The 14,202-nt window shown below is 45.5% G+C and overlaps 2 protein-coding genes across 5 annotated transcripts in view; both read right to left on the bottom strand.

Moving 5' to 3' along the window:
* The window catches only part of AP3B1 (adaptor related protein complex 3 subunit beta 1), a 217,981-nt gene that overhangs the window by 109,014 nt on the left and 94,765 nt on the right, over nucleotides 1-14,202 (bottom strand). For all 4 annotated transcript variants that reach the window (XM_042448309.1, XM_042448311.1, XM_042448310.1 and 1 more), the window contains exon 15: nucleotides 9,882-10,058. In XM_042448309.1, the coding sequence (XP_042304243.1) occupies nucleotides 9,882-10,058 (177 nt within the window). The remainder of the gene's footprint in view (nucleotides 1-9,881; nucleotides 10,059-14,202) is intronic.
* LOC121920964 lies at nucleotides 1,056-3,937 on the bottom strand. Its single transcript, XM_042448313.1, has 2 exons — nucleotides 2,592-3,937; nucleotides 1,056-2,224 (listed from the first exon to the last, which is right to left on the bottom strand). The coding sequence occupies exons 1-2, from the start codon at nucleotides 3,432-3,434 to the stop codon at nucleotides 2,174-2,176; spliced, it is 894 nt and encodes a 297-aa protein (XP_042304247.1). The 5' UTR covers nucleotides 3,435-3,937; the 3' UTR covers nucleotides 1,056-2,173.

A 14,202-nucleotide genomic window follows, 5' to 3' on the forward strand; every position in this document is an offset into this window, starting at 1 on the left:
AAAGCAGTTATGAAAGAAATGGACAGGATCATAAAGTATAAAGCTTCTTGTAGCTTGCTAGTCTCCCAGTTGTATAAGTCACAGAGACCACAAAGGAGGTGGACAGGTTGCATATTTTGGTTCTTCCAGTGATCATCTCTGAACTCACACAACCCTGCCCATCCTCTCCTTCTCTCGTCTGCTGTTTCACATGGATGACTGCATTGGCATCCTACAGAACTAGTGAACTATAGCAGCATCTGGAGGTAAGTGTTCAAGATTACCAATGTTGTTGATGCTGAGTAGCTAAGTGACTTTAATCTGTTGAGCCCTGAAACATGGGTACTGAAGACGACTCTGCACCGACTTACAGATTGAGAAAGTGGACAGGAGGGAGGAGAGTAGCTTGTGTTTTGGAGTCTAGGATCACCCTGATGAATTGAATCCAACACATCAGTTGAAAGTTGGACTTCTCCTTGTTCAAGCATAGTCCTAATCTGTCTAAGAGAGTCAATATCACCTTGTACATCCTGTAGCAAGCGATTTTTGGAGGGAGGGACAACTAGCTAGTTGTCTATATAAATGTAGAGGACGACATCTTACTGCCGAAGAAAAACCACCCAACAGCCATCACCTTTGTAAAGACTCGAGGAGCCATGGTTAGACTGAACAATTGGACTCGAAACCTGTAGGCCTCTTGGTCAACACCAAAACAAAGGAAACATCTGTGACAAGGCTAAATTGCAACATGGAAGTAGATATCTTTTAGGTCCAGAATGACGAACCAATTGCCCTCTTGAAGAATAGAAAATAGTCACCATCCTGAGGCATTGGAGACAAATACTGTACGGGAATTCACTCCTCTCAAGTCTAAAATTTACTTCAGACCACTGTCTTTCTTGGTAACAATGAAATTGTCCTGGTTTACGAAATACCCACACAGGCTGGCTGGGAGGGAAGCTCTGACTGATAATGGGCAGAAGCAGCTAATCACAAGCAGATAGAAAGCATCCTTGCCTGTGAGAGTCCATTAAGAGAAAGGCCTTGGTCAAGCAGTCTGAGTCAAGGGAGGCAACAATAATGAAGATCAAGGGTCCAAGGGTCCAAGGGTCAAGGAAGCCAGGAAGTCCAAAACCGGAAATGCAGGAGTAAGAAAACGGGTAACAAAAATGCTGGCCAGGAAATAGACAAGTTGCTTCCCACAACTCCTTAAGCAAACTCATCTCTTAAATAGCCTGACACCAGCTGGTTCTAATCAGAGATTGCTTGCTGCTTAGCCCACAGCCTGGCCAAGCATCTTAGCTCTATCTTTTGCTGGATCCTTTTGTTCCTCCTCCTTCATTGAGGACTTAAGACCCCAGATGCGTCCTCTGTCTCATCAACAGGTGAGTCTTGCCCTTGTCCTCCATTTCCACAGGATGAGCTGGCTGAAGCTCTCCAGCAGGAATGGCTGGCTGCTCTGCAACAGCGAGAGCTTCAGGCTGTTCCCTGTCTGGAAGACTTGCCTGGGTCCTTTCCTCAGCCTTCTCATCTGACTCTTCCTCTAAGTCCAGGTCCTGCAGTTCTTGACCCATGACAGAAATACTGGGAAAATACTGGACAATTAAATACTGAGAAGGACAGGTTGCTCACCTGTAACTGTGTTTCTTCGAGTGGTCATCTGCGAATTCACACAAATGGGTTATTTCTGCGCATGCGCAGCAAACTCGGAAACTTCTAGAATCTCTGGGCAGAAAGTCATGTAACTTTCTGCAGCCTCTTGCAACTTTTTGGCGGTAGCCCCGCCCATCCGTATATAAGACCCCTATCGGTCCGCTCTCCTTCAGTTCCGAATGAGCCGCATACAGCGCGGCAGCAAGCGTTATCAATTGAGCTGACACTGAGGGGACGGATGGGTGGGTTTGTGTGAATTCGCAGATGACCACTCGAAGAAACACAGTTACAGGTGAGCAACCTGTCCTTCTTCTTCATGGTCTCTGCGAATCACACAAATGGGTTAGACTAGCGAGCTACAATCAGAGGAGGAGGGAGTGTCTATCATCAAAATCAAACAGAGAATAAAGTATGTAAACCAAACAACTGTGTAATTTATTTACAGTGTAATCTTTTCAATGTATGGCAGAAAGCAACACTGCCCTCCCAAAGGCTGCATCTTGTCTGGCCCTGGCGTCCAGCCTATAATGTCTGATGAATGTCATTGGTTGTGACCAAACAGCAGCCTTACACACATCCTCGAGCGGGATCCCTGCTAAAAAGGCCGAGGATGCTGCTACCGCCCTAGTTACATGGGCTCTAACCCGTGCTGGTAGGGGCTTCTTTGCCAGTTCGTAGCAGAGGTGAATGGTACTGGCAATCCACTTGGAAAACCTCTGCGGTGAAACCGGCAGCCCCCGTCTGGACTCGGAGTAACATACAAAGAGTCTCTCTGACCGTCTGGTGCCAGCAGTTCTGTCCAGGTAGAACGCCAGTGCCCTGCGAACATCCAGGGAGTGTATCTGGCGCTCTGCGTCCGTGGTCGGGTTAGGGGCTAAGGTTGGCAAAACGATGTCCTGGTTGATGTGAAAGGTGGACACCACTTTCGGTAAGAATGAGATGTCCGTCCGGAGGAGGACCTTGTCCCTGTGAAAACGTAAGAAGGGTTGGTCCACTCTAAGTGCACACAATTCACCAGCCCGACGGGCTGATGTGATCACTACCAGAAAGGCTGTTTTCCATGTCAAAAGTCTCAGATCTGTGGTAGCTAAAGGTTCAAATGGTTTGGACATCAGAATTGCCAATACGGTGTCCAGGCTCCACTGTGGAGAGGGATCTGCAACCGGTGGATGTAGGTTGTTGAGTCCCTTGAGGAATCTTTTTATGAGCGGGTCTTTGAACAAAGACGGCTTGTTCTGTACCAAGTAATGAGATGAGATGGCAGAAAGGTAAGCCTTTATGGAGCTCAAAGAGAGGCCGGCGGTAGTCAGTGTCATAAGAAAATCCAGGACTACCGGGATAGAAACGTTGGACAGAGCAATACCACTGGTTCGTAGGAACGAAAGGAACTTGTTCCATTTATATGCATAGGACCTCTGTGTAGACGGTCTTTGTGCCGCTTTGATGATCTCCCTCACCTCGGAAGGTAGTGATCTCAAGGTCGAATCCTCCACGCCACCAACTGGAGGGATTGCATCTCGGGATGGTGAACTTGTCCGCCGTGAAGCGAGAGCAAGTCTGGTCTGTGGTCCAGGCGAAGATATTCTTGGGCTCGTTGTAGCAATGGAGCGAACCACGGTTGTCTGGGCCACCATGGAGTGATCAGAATCGCATTCGTGGAATCCATCCACATTTTTGCTAATACCCTGGTGATTAGCGGGAAGGGGGGAGGTACAAGAGACCGTCTGTCCATTGGAATTGGAAGGCGTTCCCCAGAGAATCGGCTGCACGAATCCGTGAGCAGTAAGCTTGTAGTTGAGCATTGGTGGGCGAGGCAAACAGATCCACTGTGGGGGTGCCCCATCGTTGAAAGAGAATAGCAGCTACTTCTGGGTGCAACATCCACTCGTGGCATGTTGACTTGGATCTGCTCAGCTTGTCCGCCAGGTCGTTTTCGTCTCCTGGGAGGTGAACACAATGAAGCAGTATTCTGTGTTGTATGCACCACTCCCATATCCTGAGTGTGATGTCCAAAAGAGTCTTGGACCTCGTACCCCCCTGTTTGTTGAGGTAGTACATGGTCGTGGTGTTGTCCGTCAGGAGGAGGACCACTTTGTCGGAGAGCAGATTTTGGAATGCTCTGAGAGCTTTTTCTACAGCTAGCATTTCTAGCACATTGATGTGGAGGTTTGAGTCTTCGTTGGACCATTTGTCTTTGACAGTCAGTCCCAACGTGTGGGCTCCCCAGCCTTGAAGAGACGCATCTGTTGTTAGGGTGATGTCTGGTTGAGGTGGGGCAAAGGGCATGTCTGAACAGACGTTGTCTGGCTGGAGCCACCATCGTAACGAGGTTTGGACTTTCCTTGGGATGGTGAGCGTCTTTCACCGGATCGAAAGCGGAAAGGAACCAAGATTGTACTGGTCTCAGACGCAGTCTTGCCCATGGCGTTACGAAGGTTGTTGAAGCCAAATGCCCCATTGTGACTTGTACTACACGGGCTGGTAGATGTCTGGAATGGAGGCAGGCCCGTATGGACAGAGATAAAGTTCGGAATCTGGACGGTGGGAGGTAAGCTTTGGCAGCTTGTGAGTCCAGTAGCGTGCCTATGAACTCGATCCGTCTGGATGGAGTGAGATGTGACTTTTCTAGGTTGATGCAAATTCCCAATGACCGCAGTAGGCTTTGTGCAAAGTCCATCTGGCGCTGTAGGGACTGTCTTGATGGAGCAGTGAATAGCCAGTCGTCCAGATACGGGAAGACTGCAATTCCCCTCTGACGGAGATACGCGACCACAGGGGTCATACATTTCGTGAAGACTCTTGGAGCTGACGAAAGCCCGAATGGAAGGACCTTGTACTGGAAAAAATCCTGGCCTACGGTGAAGGCGAGAAATCTGTGATGATCTTCTCGAATGCCAATGTGGAAATAGGCGTCCTTCAGGTCCAAGGTGGTAAACCAGGAGTCCTTCTGCAATAATGGCAGAATAGAAGCAAGAGTTAACATCCTAAAACGTTTATATATTATGTAGGAGTTTAAAGCACGTAAGTCCAAGATGGGTCTAAGGCCCTCAGGTTTTTTAGGGACTATAAAGTATTTAGAGAAAAAGCATGACCGGGTCTGTGATGGATGTACAGGCTCGATAGCACCTTTATCTAAAAGGGAGCGCACTTCGTCGAGAAGGGTGTCCGAGGGGTTGGTATAAATGACGGCTCCGGTGGCGGGGAGCTCAGAAAACTCAAGGGCGTAACCCCATCGAACGATGTTAAGGGCCCAAGAGTCTGAAGTAATAGAGGCCCAGGTGTTGTTTACGGTGGTGACGAAATGCGCTGGAGAACTTCAGAAGCGTTTCTTGCCTCTGGTATCCTTCTTTTTATATCCCTGCTGATAGCGGCCCTGGGATGACTGACGTCGGTCCTGATGAGCCGAAGGGGATCTCGACGGTCTGGTCTGGTTAGAGGGATCTTGAGACTGGAACTGACGGTCCGGCTGGTTATAGCGTTGTTGGCCATGATGGAACCAAGAGCGCTGGCCAGTGTATCTCTGTCGAGTTGGTCTAGGTGGAGGAGCTGACATGCCATGTTTTTTGGCGGCGGTTTTCATTCTGTATTTGAAGCTTAATTTCTCATCAGTTTCTTTGTTGAATAAGCCGGAGTTGTCAAACGGCATATCTTCAATGATGGATTTGGCCTGGGGGTTCAGGTCTGAAGAACGTAGCCAGGCATGTCTGCGGAGGGCCACCGATCCAGAAAGGATCTTTGAAGCGCAGTCTGTGGAATGGCGCGCTGAAATTATTTGCTGGCCACCTACCTGGTGGACTTCATTTCTGATGGCGGCCATAAGCCTCTTTTGGTCATCTGGGAGGTCAGCAATAACAGGGTCCATCTTTTCCATTAAGAGTTGGACATAGGCCCCCACGCATGCTGCATAATTAGCTATTTTGATGTCCAGTGCAGCAGAGGCATAAAATTTCTTTGCCAAACCATCTATCTTCCTGCTTTTCTTGTCTACTGGGGAAGAGGAAGGCCGAGTAGTAAAGGAGGTTTGGGAGCCCTCTATGATGGCTGAATTTGGCTTTGGGTGGTTAAACAGCCAAGTAGGTCCAGACGGTGTGACTCTGTAGAGATTTTCAATTTTCCTAGAGGTCGAGGCAATTGTTGCAGGGGTATCCCACGACCTTTTAGCAATTTTTTCCAAAGAGGGTAAAAATGCCAGGGAAGGAGGTGCTGGGGCAGAGCCGTGGATTCTCCGCTCCACTGGATCGAGTGCCACATCTTCAGGGTGGGCGACTTCTAATTTGAGGGCATCAGCCATCCTAATTATCCTGTCCGAGAAGGAACGGACGTCATCGGTTGGAGACGGTGCGTCCGGTTCACCAAAGGAGAGAGGTTGATCTTCCAACTGGAGGAAGGGGGATGGTGATCGGGAGCGTGACCCCGAAGGAGATTTGCTGTATCTGTGGCTAGCAGGGGAGGGGTCCCTGCTACGGGAGCGACGCCTGGCTGGTTCTTCGGTCCCCAGATTCATGGGCCGGTGTTGTGGTGAGCGAGGCCTCGCTCTGGAAGGGTCCGTAGTAGTACGGCGAAGATAATCGACGTCGACCAGTAGAAGATATTGACCAGAATGGTGGTCATAAACCAAATCCGGGTAAGTATTGAAGAGGTCACGTTCTGAATGGTCTCTACTCAGAGGGGAGCGACCTGGATGGGCGCTATCCAGGGCCTCATCTGCTTCCGTCCCTAGGGTTGCTCTATCTCTCCTTTGTGGAGAAGCACCAGTCCGTCTGGGTCGGGATGGTGATCTAGATGGCTGTCTCTGCCTCGGTGGTGATCTGGGCGGACGGGACGGTGATCTAGATGGACGCCTCTGTCTCTGTGGAGAAGGAGGGGCATCTGAGTCAGGGATTTCTCCTTCGGATTCTGAGGAGTCTCCCAAGTTAACAATCTCCAATTCCTTGTCCTGAACAGACAAATGGGAGGAGATGAGGACCCGTGGTTCCAGAGGTGGTGGGGCCGATGCCGCAGTGATCTCCGGAATAGGAGTAGCAGTGGTCCGAGAGTCAGGCGGGAGGACCGAAATGGTACTTGGGGGCCCCTTGCGCCTGGACTTCGGTGGTTGGGAGGCTGACTTGGCCCTTCTGGTTTCACGGTGGTCCTTAGAGGTCTTGGAAGCCTTATGCTTGTCTCCATGAGCTCTCTTTGAAGCCCTTTCAGGCTTAGCCTTTGGGTCGGCAGCTGTTGCTTGGGCAGCCGGCTCTTGGACCGTCGTGCTGGGACGAAAGGCTTTCTCATAGAGGGACGCCTTCAGCTTTTGGTCCCTATTTTTGAGTGCTTGGGCAGTCATGGCCTTACAGTGTCTACAGGCCCCAGGGATATGCTCCTCTCCAAGACAGAGGACGCATCTATCGTGTCCGTCGGACATGGGGATTTTGACCCCACATTTAGTACACTGTTTAAATGAAGCCATAAGGGTCTTCGTTACCGGTCCGCGTCGATGTTGAGAAGTCCGAGACAATGTCCAAATCGTAATCCAAGAGAATGGTCAGAGGTCCAGTCCGTTTCAATAGCCAGTTATGAGATTCAATGAGTCAAGCGAAGTTCCTCGAGCTGCAAACGCGGCGGAATGAAGGAACTGAAGGAGAGCGGACCGATAGGGGTCTTATATATGGATGGGCGGGGCTACCGCCAAAAAGTTGCAAGAGGCTGCAGAAAGTTACATGACTTTCTGCCCAGAGATTCTAGAAGTTTCTGAGTTTGCTGCGCATGCGCAGAAATAACCCATTTGTGTGATTCGCAGAGACCACGAAGAAGAAAATGAAATTCTGTAGCAGAAGGAATGGAGCAGAAGAGGTATCATGGGTTTGAGCAGGCTGAGATACACCCTAGTCTCAGGATGAATCTCGTTTAAGAGATATTCGGTCAGCCGATGTGTAACCTTGATGAATGTAGGAAAGGACAGCTTGAATACGTATGGTCTGAACGGTGCTTTTCCCATCTCAAAAGATGCATTGAGCAAGCTTCATTCCTCAGTAGTAAGTACAGCACCTGGAATGGCTGCCAACGGTGGAAGAGCTGGCATCAAAATAATAGGACTCCCAAGAAGGAGATCTATACTGATAGTAACCGTGATACTGAGAGCGATGAACATATCAAGGATGGGATCGTTGGCACTGCCTAAGCCTGTAGTACCGATATTAAGGACCTGAACTGGTATCCAAACAAGACAAGGACTGAGGTTGGAATGTTATTGAGGTCAATGAGGAGACAGGATTGCTGGGAGAGGTTTATCTTGAACTGGGACAGGAACTGGAGAAGGAGAAGCTGTGACTCTGACAACTGAAGAATCCTGAATTTCTTCCTTTGAAACATGGTCGTCCAACCTACTGTACTGAATAGAAATAATCTCAATCATGAAAGTGCACCACTTAGCAGAATCCAGCAAGGGGGACACCAAGTTCTCATGAAAACCTACCTCTGAGGCAACTTCATGGATCGGAGTACAGTGTGCCCGCGTCATATGTGGGCGTGCTTTACGCGTTGCATCTGGCCTGCAATATAAATGCGGCACAGTGTGTACATGAGGCAATGATATGAGCTTCGCCCAAACACTGAAGACATCTCAAATACTCATCTCATCCCGGAATATTAGCATCTCATTCAACACACTTCTTGAAAGAAGCCAACTGTACTGAGAAAGCCCTGAGGGCTAACACAGCACACCACTGATCGATCTTCAGAAGACTTTATCCAACCTGAGCACATGAATACTGCTTCTCACGAAGCAGCTGCAGCACTGGACAAAAAGGAACTGGTGGGCTATGGCAGCAGCTTATTATATAAGTCCGGAAGAGGTGGGCAGGGCTACCGCCAAAACTCTTTTGAGCACTTTGGAACACTCCAAATGAGGCGCTGCACAGGTGCAAGACAAAAGAATTATGTGGGTCACAGAGACCATGAAGAAGAACAATTGTCAGAGTTGAAACTATGGTGGTTGGTACCAACACAGAAAGGACCGGTATGAACTGAAGCAGGAGCTGCAGAAGAAAGTGTAGCCACTGGTGTTATAGCCAGTACCATGTGAGACATCAGTACAAAGTACATGGATGACATTCTAGGTAAATGCCACATTGATTCCCTTCAGTGGACTTTGCGAATGAGAATAGGATCTGGACAAAAGTGATCTCAGTGACCATGCATAGTAGCCATATGATCAGAGAATGCCCCTAACACGCATGTACTTAAGATCCAAAAAGGGGGCATAGTACATATAAAATTATCCTCCCAATGAAAACTAAGAATGGAAAATTCTTAAATTCCTAAGATGAAATATGTAAGAAATTTAAAGAGTTTTACGATGAACTTTATAAATAAGAATAGCAAAAAGTTAATAAAAGAGCCACAATTCTCTCCCTCTGTGTTCTAAAAGTGTTCAACCAGGTAGAATGGTTTTATTTATTTATTTAATATATTAGAGAGAGCTGGTTCTGCAAGTGCATTTGTAAATATTATTAAAAATACATATCAAGACCTTACAAATTTCCTCCAATGAGGATGCTACTCTGCTGTTGTACTTGCCATAGAGCTTGTCAGATGAGCCCACATCTATTGTGGTCTTGGAGTGTGTGAGTTAATGAAGCACAAGTAAATGCAATCTTTCAATCAACTAGTAAACATTTAGGTTGCTTTGTGGATTGGGATGATAAACTAGATCCTGAGTTATCAGACCTGGTATCTGTGGCATTCAATATAGATTTTCTACTGACACATTTATTAACAGAGGGTGCCATGCGCTGCGTGGCCAGTGAAGGGCAATTAAAACTACTTAAAGTCAAGCCAATATTCTGGTTGACTCTTTTAATAGTTGCTGTAATTGAGTTCTCCCTTAGTTGGAAAGTATGCTTTCACAGTAACATTATCAATACACACCTGTAATTTGCACACTGCCTGGAGAGTTTCAGAAAGGCAATATACAAAAATATCTGAAATAAACAATAAGGAAATATCAACCCACTGAACTACCAACCTTGCTTGTGACTGTATTCACAATACATACCTACACCTGTACTTTCCTAATAGCATTCACCTTTATATCATTGAAACTTTATATGACCAACCTTGGGTATTCTTGATGAACTTCTGAGCCAAGAAACAGGAAGAGGTGAGATAAATGAAGGTTGTAAAAGAGGCATGATTAACTTCAAAGCACAATGCCTCTTCACTTTATCAGTCAACATGCTTAAACAAATCAATGATTTAGTTTTGTTCAACCTTACCTGTCTTGAGTTGGTTAAATATAGTTTTGCTGCAAGATTCAAAATTTGTAACTTTACAAGGTCATCTTCAGCAGTGAAGCTTTTGGCCATTTTTCTTAGAACATCGGGTGCTATTTTTGAAACTCGTTCACAGTATTCTCCAGTAAGCCAAAGGATGCTAGCCCTTGCCACAGGAACCTTAAGCAACAAATGAATTAATAGCAGTTAATGCACATGTGAAATGAAATTCTGCAATTTTGCTTACTTTCTAAGGGTATGCACATCAGCAAAATCTGAGGCACTGAAACCAGTTAGTACTTAGCAAACACACACAGAAGCACAATACTGAATAATACAGTGGCACAAGACTTAACATTTAAACATTCAGTTTGAAGAAATCCCCTGTTTCAAAAAAGATTAAATAGGAATTCTAGTAGTTCAAGTGCAAATCATCTGGAGGACAAAAGATAGAAAACCAGTGCCCTAGACATTTAGTGGTGATTTCCACTAAGACACTGTCCAAGAAGCAAATTTTTATTTTTACAAAATCCTTGGATAAGAGTCAGTTGATGAATCATAGAATCACAGAGTTGGAAGAGACCACAAGGGCCATCCAGTCCAACCCCATTCTGCCATGCAGGAACTCTCAATCAAAGCATACCCAACAGATGGCCATCCAGCCTCTGCTTAAAGACTTCCAGAGAAGGAGACTGCACTACACTCTGAGGGAGTGTGTTCCACTGTCGAACAGCCCTTACTGTCCTAATGTTTAGGTGGAATCTTTTTTCCTGCAGCTTGCATCCATTGTTCCGGGTCCTGTTCTCTGGAACAGCAGAAAACACACTTGTTCCCTCCTCAATATGACATTCCTTCAAATATTTAAACAGGGCTATCATATCACCTCTTAACCTTATCTTCTCCAGGCTAAACATACCCAGCTCCCTCAGTCGTTCCTTATAGGGCATGGTTTCCAGACCCTTCACGATTTTAGTCGTCCTCCTTTGGACACACTCTAGATTCTTCGTATCCGTTTTTAATTGTCAGTATTTTGAATGAGAATCAGCAGAAGCAAGTGAGACTGCTCACTTGGTTAAAGTGAACCAAACTTTAGAAAGGAAGCTATTCCATTTTCATGTATTATTATACTTATCCATATTGAATTAGCTATTTTTAAATGGTGGTTTTGCATGAAAATTCCGGAGTTAACTCCGTCCCCCACTTATGGGTGCTTCATATGGCCCTATATACAGAAAATATTAATCTCGAGCCAGTGGTTAATTAAGTTTACCTCTTGGCGAAATTCCTGCTGGTTGCACTGTCAAAGCTAGGTCTCTGGCAGTGGCTGAAACAAAAGCAGTTGTGATGGTTGCTGGTGCAGTGGCAGTAAGAGAGAGAGTGAAATGTCAGTGGAAGGACAATTCTTGAGACAATTACTTCTCCATGTCATGTCTTCCAGAGGGGATAGGGATACCCATAGGAAACAAGGGGGTGGTGATGGTGGGGAAGGTGGACACTATCTGCTTCTTGACACAGACAATTGTCAAAGCCCATCCCTGTTCCAGAATACCTTGGTTCCAAGTAATCATCATTCCAGTAGCCATTTCCTACCACCGCCACCATATTCTAGAGAAACTAGAAAGCCCATTGAAAGCACAACCATTTTTATAAATACAGTGCACCCACATCATACGTGGGCGCGCCTTACACAACTTTCAGCATATGCTAGAAGCCACGCTGGAAAAAGGGGCAGCGTGCCCCATGAGACTTGAGCATATGCAGAATTCCCTTTACACGGGGGGGGGATCCCCCACGTAAAGGAAGGGTGTACTGTATAGTCAACCCTTGACATTCACAGGGGTTAGGAACACAAGACCCCCATGAAAGTCAAAATTTGCGAATAAAGCAGGGGGCAAGAGCAGTGCGTGCATGCCCCCTTCTCCCTTCTGAATAACAAAATCATAGAGCTGGAAGTCTGAAACGGTCCTAGCAAGCTCTCTGAGGCACTGGAAGGGCAGGGGAGTGAATATTCATGGCTCTATCTTACCCTTCTAAGGCTTCAGGGAGCTCCAGGGAGGTCTCTCACACCTTGGAACGGCAGGAAGGAGGGCACGTTCGCTTTCCTCAAACCCCTTCCTATGGCAAGAGAGTTTTCCTTCCCCAGACAGCTCTCTGTCCTGAAAAGTGTGGGGGATTATTTTCCCCAAACCCCTTCCCAAGGCAGAGAGCTGCTTGGGGAAAGAGACAGCTCTCAGTCCTGGAAAGAAGCAGGATTGGCACACGAACCCTTGCTTGCTTCTCACTCCTGGGCTTTTTCCCTTCCCAGGGAAAAAGCCTGGGAGAGATGAGGAGAAGGAGTGCACACACAGCAGCCTTGACCTCGTGAATAATCGAACAGTCAAAGCCGCAAACATCAAGGGACGACTGTAGATTGTTCCATGTACTGTGCACCTATAGGATTCAAACTCTTGTCTTAAAAGGAAACAAATAGGTACTTGTAGCAGATTCTTAATCTCTATGATGCACCAGGCATAGAACACACATTTAGACTTTGTCAATCACAGGCAAAGCCAGAGAATATAGAGTATCTATCTATTTATCTTTCTATCTATTTCTTCTGTTTCACTGAAGAATTCCGATCTAAATATTTAATGATTTTCCCCAAAGTTTCACCAAAGTTGAGGTTTCCTTACTCTAGAAAACAACCACTGCTTGATTACTGTCATAATGAATGTTAATGGTATCCTACTACCACACAGACATCCTATGGTGCTGTAATTTAATCATCATATAACTGTTCAAGTCAAGCAAATCAATCCATTCGAAGGCAATCACATAAAAATATTCAAACCAAAAATGGCAAAGCATTAAGGAAAGATGGTCTGATTTAGTATATGACAACAAATAAACAGTGACAGCAGCATTTTGAAACAGTTTTAAAACCTACAGTTACAACGTGAAAATAGGCACTGAACATCTATTGTGCAAAAAAAGTTTTAAATGCCTGGGTACATTTGCTAAATCAAATGTGGTAAGACTGATGTCATTAGTATATACTGAGAAAGAGGTTATTTCTAACGTTCCAAAGGTTACACTGCATTAAGACTTTACTCCCAAACTATCAGTTCAAATTGGGCTAAAGAACAGTAATTGAGTGGTACATTAAATTTTCAACTATAGAAGTTCAAGCTGCCTGTAGAACTGACAGATAGTTCTAGATAAGAATATATGGGTAATTAAAAATTTCAGTTATGATGAATTATCTTTAAAATATATACATATTTGGCATAGTTTAAACCTTACAATGCTACTAGACAATGTGTATAAGAAGTTTCAAGTCAAAAGAGCAAAATGCATCCTCCTTAGCTAGAACTTTTAAAAGTTCAAGAAATACACTCTTCAGGACTTTTCAGAGACAGGGTAGAACATCAATTTTCACACACTCGTTTATAATATAACTTTAGTCCATGTTTATGCTCCACCAACACAGGCAGATAAAAAGACATTGAAAAATTCTATGCTAGAGTCCAGGAAGAAACTGATGGCACACCAAAACTGGACTTGTTGCTAATCATAAGTGACTGGAATGGAAAAGGAGAAAACAGGGCAGAATCGAAGACTGTAGGAAAATTTGGCAGGAGAGTGACTAACTGAATTTTGTGAGGCCAACAGTTTGCTCATCGCAAACTCATTTTTCAAGCAACCTAAGCTGTGACAGTATACATGGCCAATATAGTATGCAATTAGACTACATAAACAGAAGCAGGAGAAGCTCTGTTCTTTTGCTAAAGCAAGACCAGAAACAGATTGTGAGGCAGACTATGAACTGCTAAATTAAGAGTAAAGCTAAATACCACTAAACCAACCAATATGCCAAAATACAACCTGAAGAACATAACGCAAAATAAATAAATATGTGCTATTAAGCCTAAATGATAGGGAGCAGGAAGACCTCCAGAAGTCAGAGGCACTGTCAAGGAGGAATATCTACAGTCAAAGACACTATCTGCAGCCAAAACAAAAGCAAAGCCCCAGTGGTTAACAGATGAAACTCTTCACACAGTTAAGAACAAAGGAAAAGGAAAAAGGACAAGGTGACAAAAACAGGGTCAGAATCCTTAGTGCAACTGTTCAGCAACTTATACCTGGGGACAAAAAGAACCATCATAATAATCAATGCAGAGAAATATAAGATGACAACAAACCTACCATGTACAAGTCTTTCAAGACCTATCCCCTGAGACTTTAAGAAAAAGATGTAGGTTTAAACCCTTTACAGTGTTTTCACAAATACAAATTAAGGTTCCCCTTAAAGTTAATAGTTATGTGCGGAGAAGCTGTCATG

Source organism: Sceloporus undulatus, chromosome 2 (genome assembly GCF_019175285.1).
Source record: "Sceloporus undulatus isolate JIND9_A2432 ecotype Alabama chromosome 2, SceUnd_v1.1, whole genome shotgun sequence".
NCBI lineage: Eukaryota > Metazoa > Chordata > Lepidosauria > Squamata > Phrynosomatidae > Sceloporus > Sceloporus undulatus.

Coding starts and splice junctions, on each gene's coding strand:
- LOC121920964 (XM_042448313.1), bottom strand. CDS start 3,434: ATGCTCAACTACAAGCTTACTGCTCACGGATTCGTGCAGCCGATTCTC. Junction 2,225..2,591: donor TACGTTTTCACAGGGACAAG/GTCCTCCTCCGG, acceptor CCTTTTTAGCAG/GGATCCCGCTCGAGGATGTG.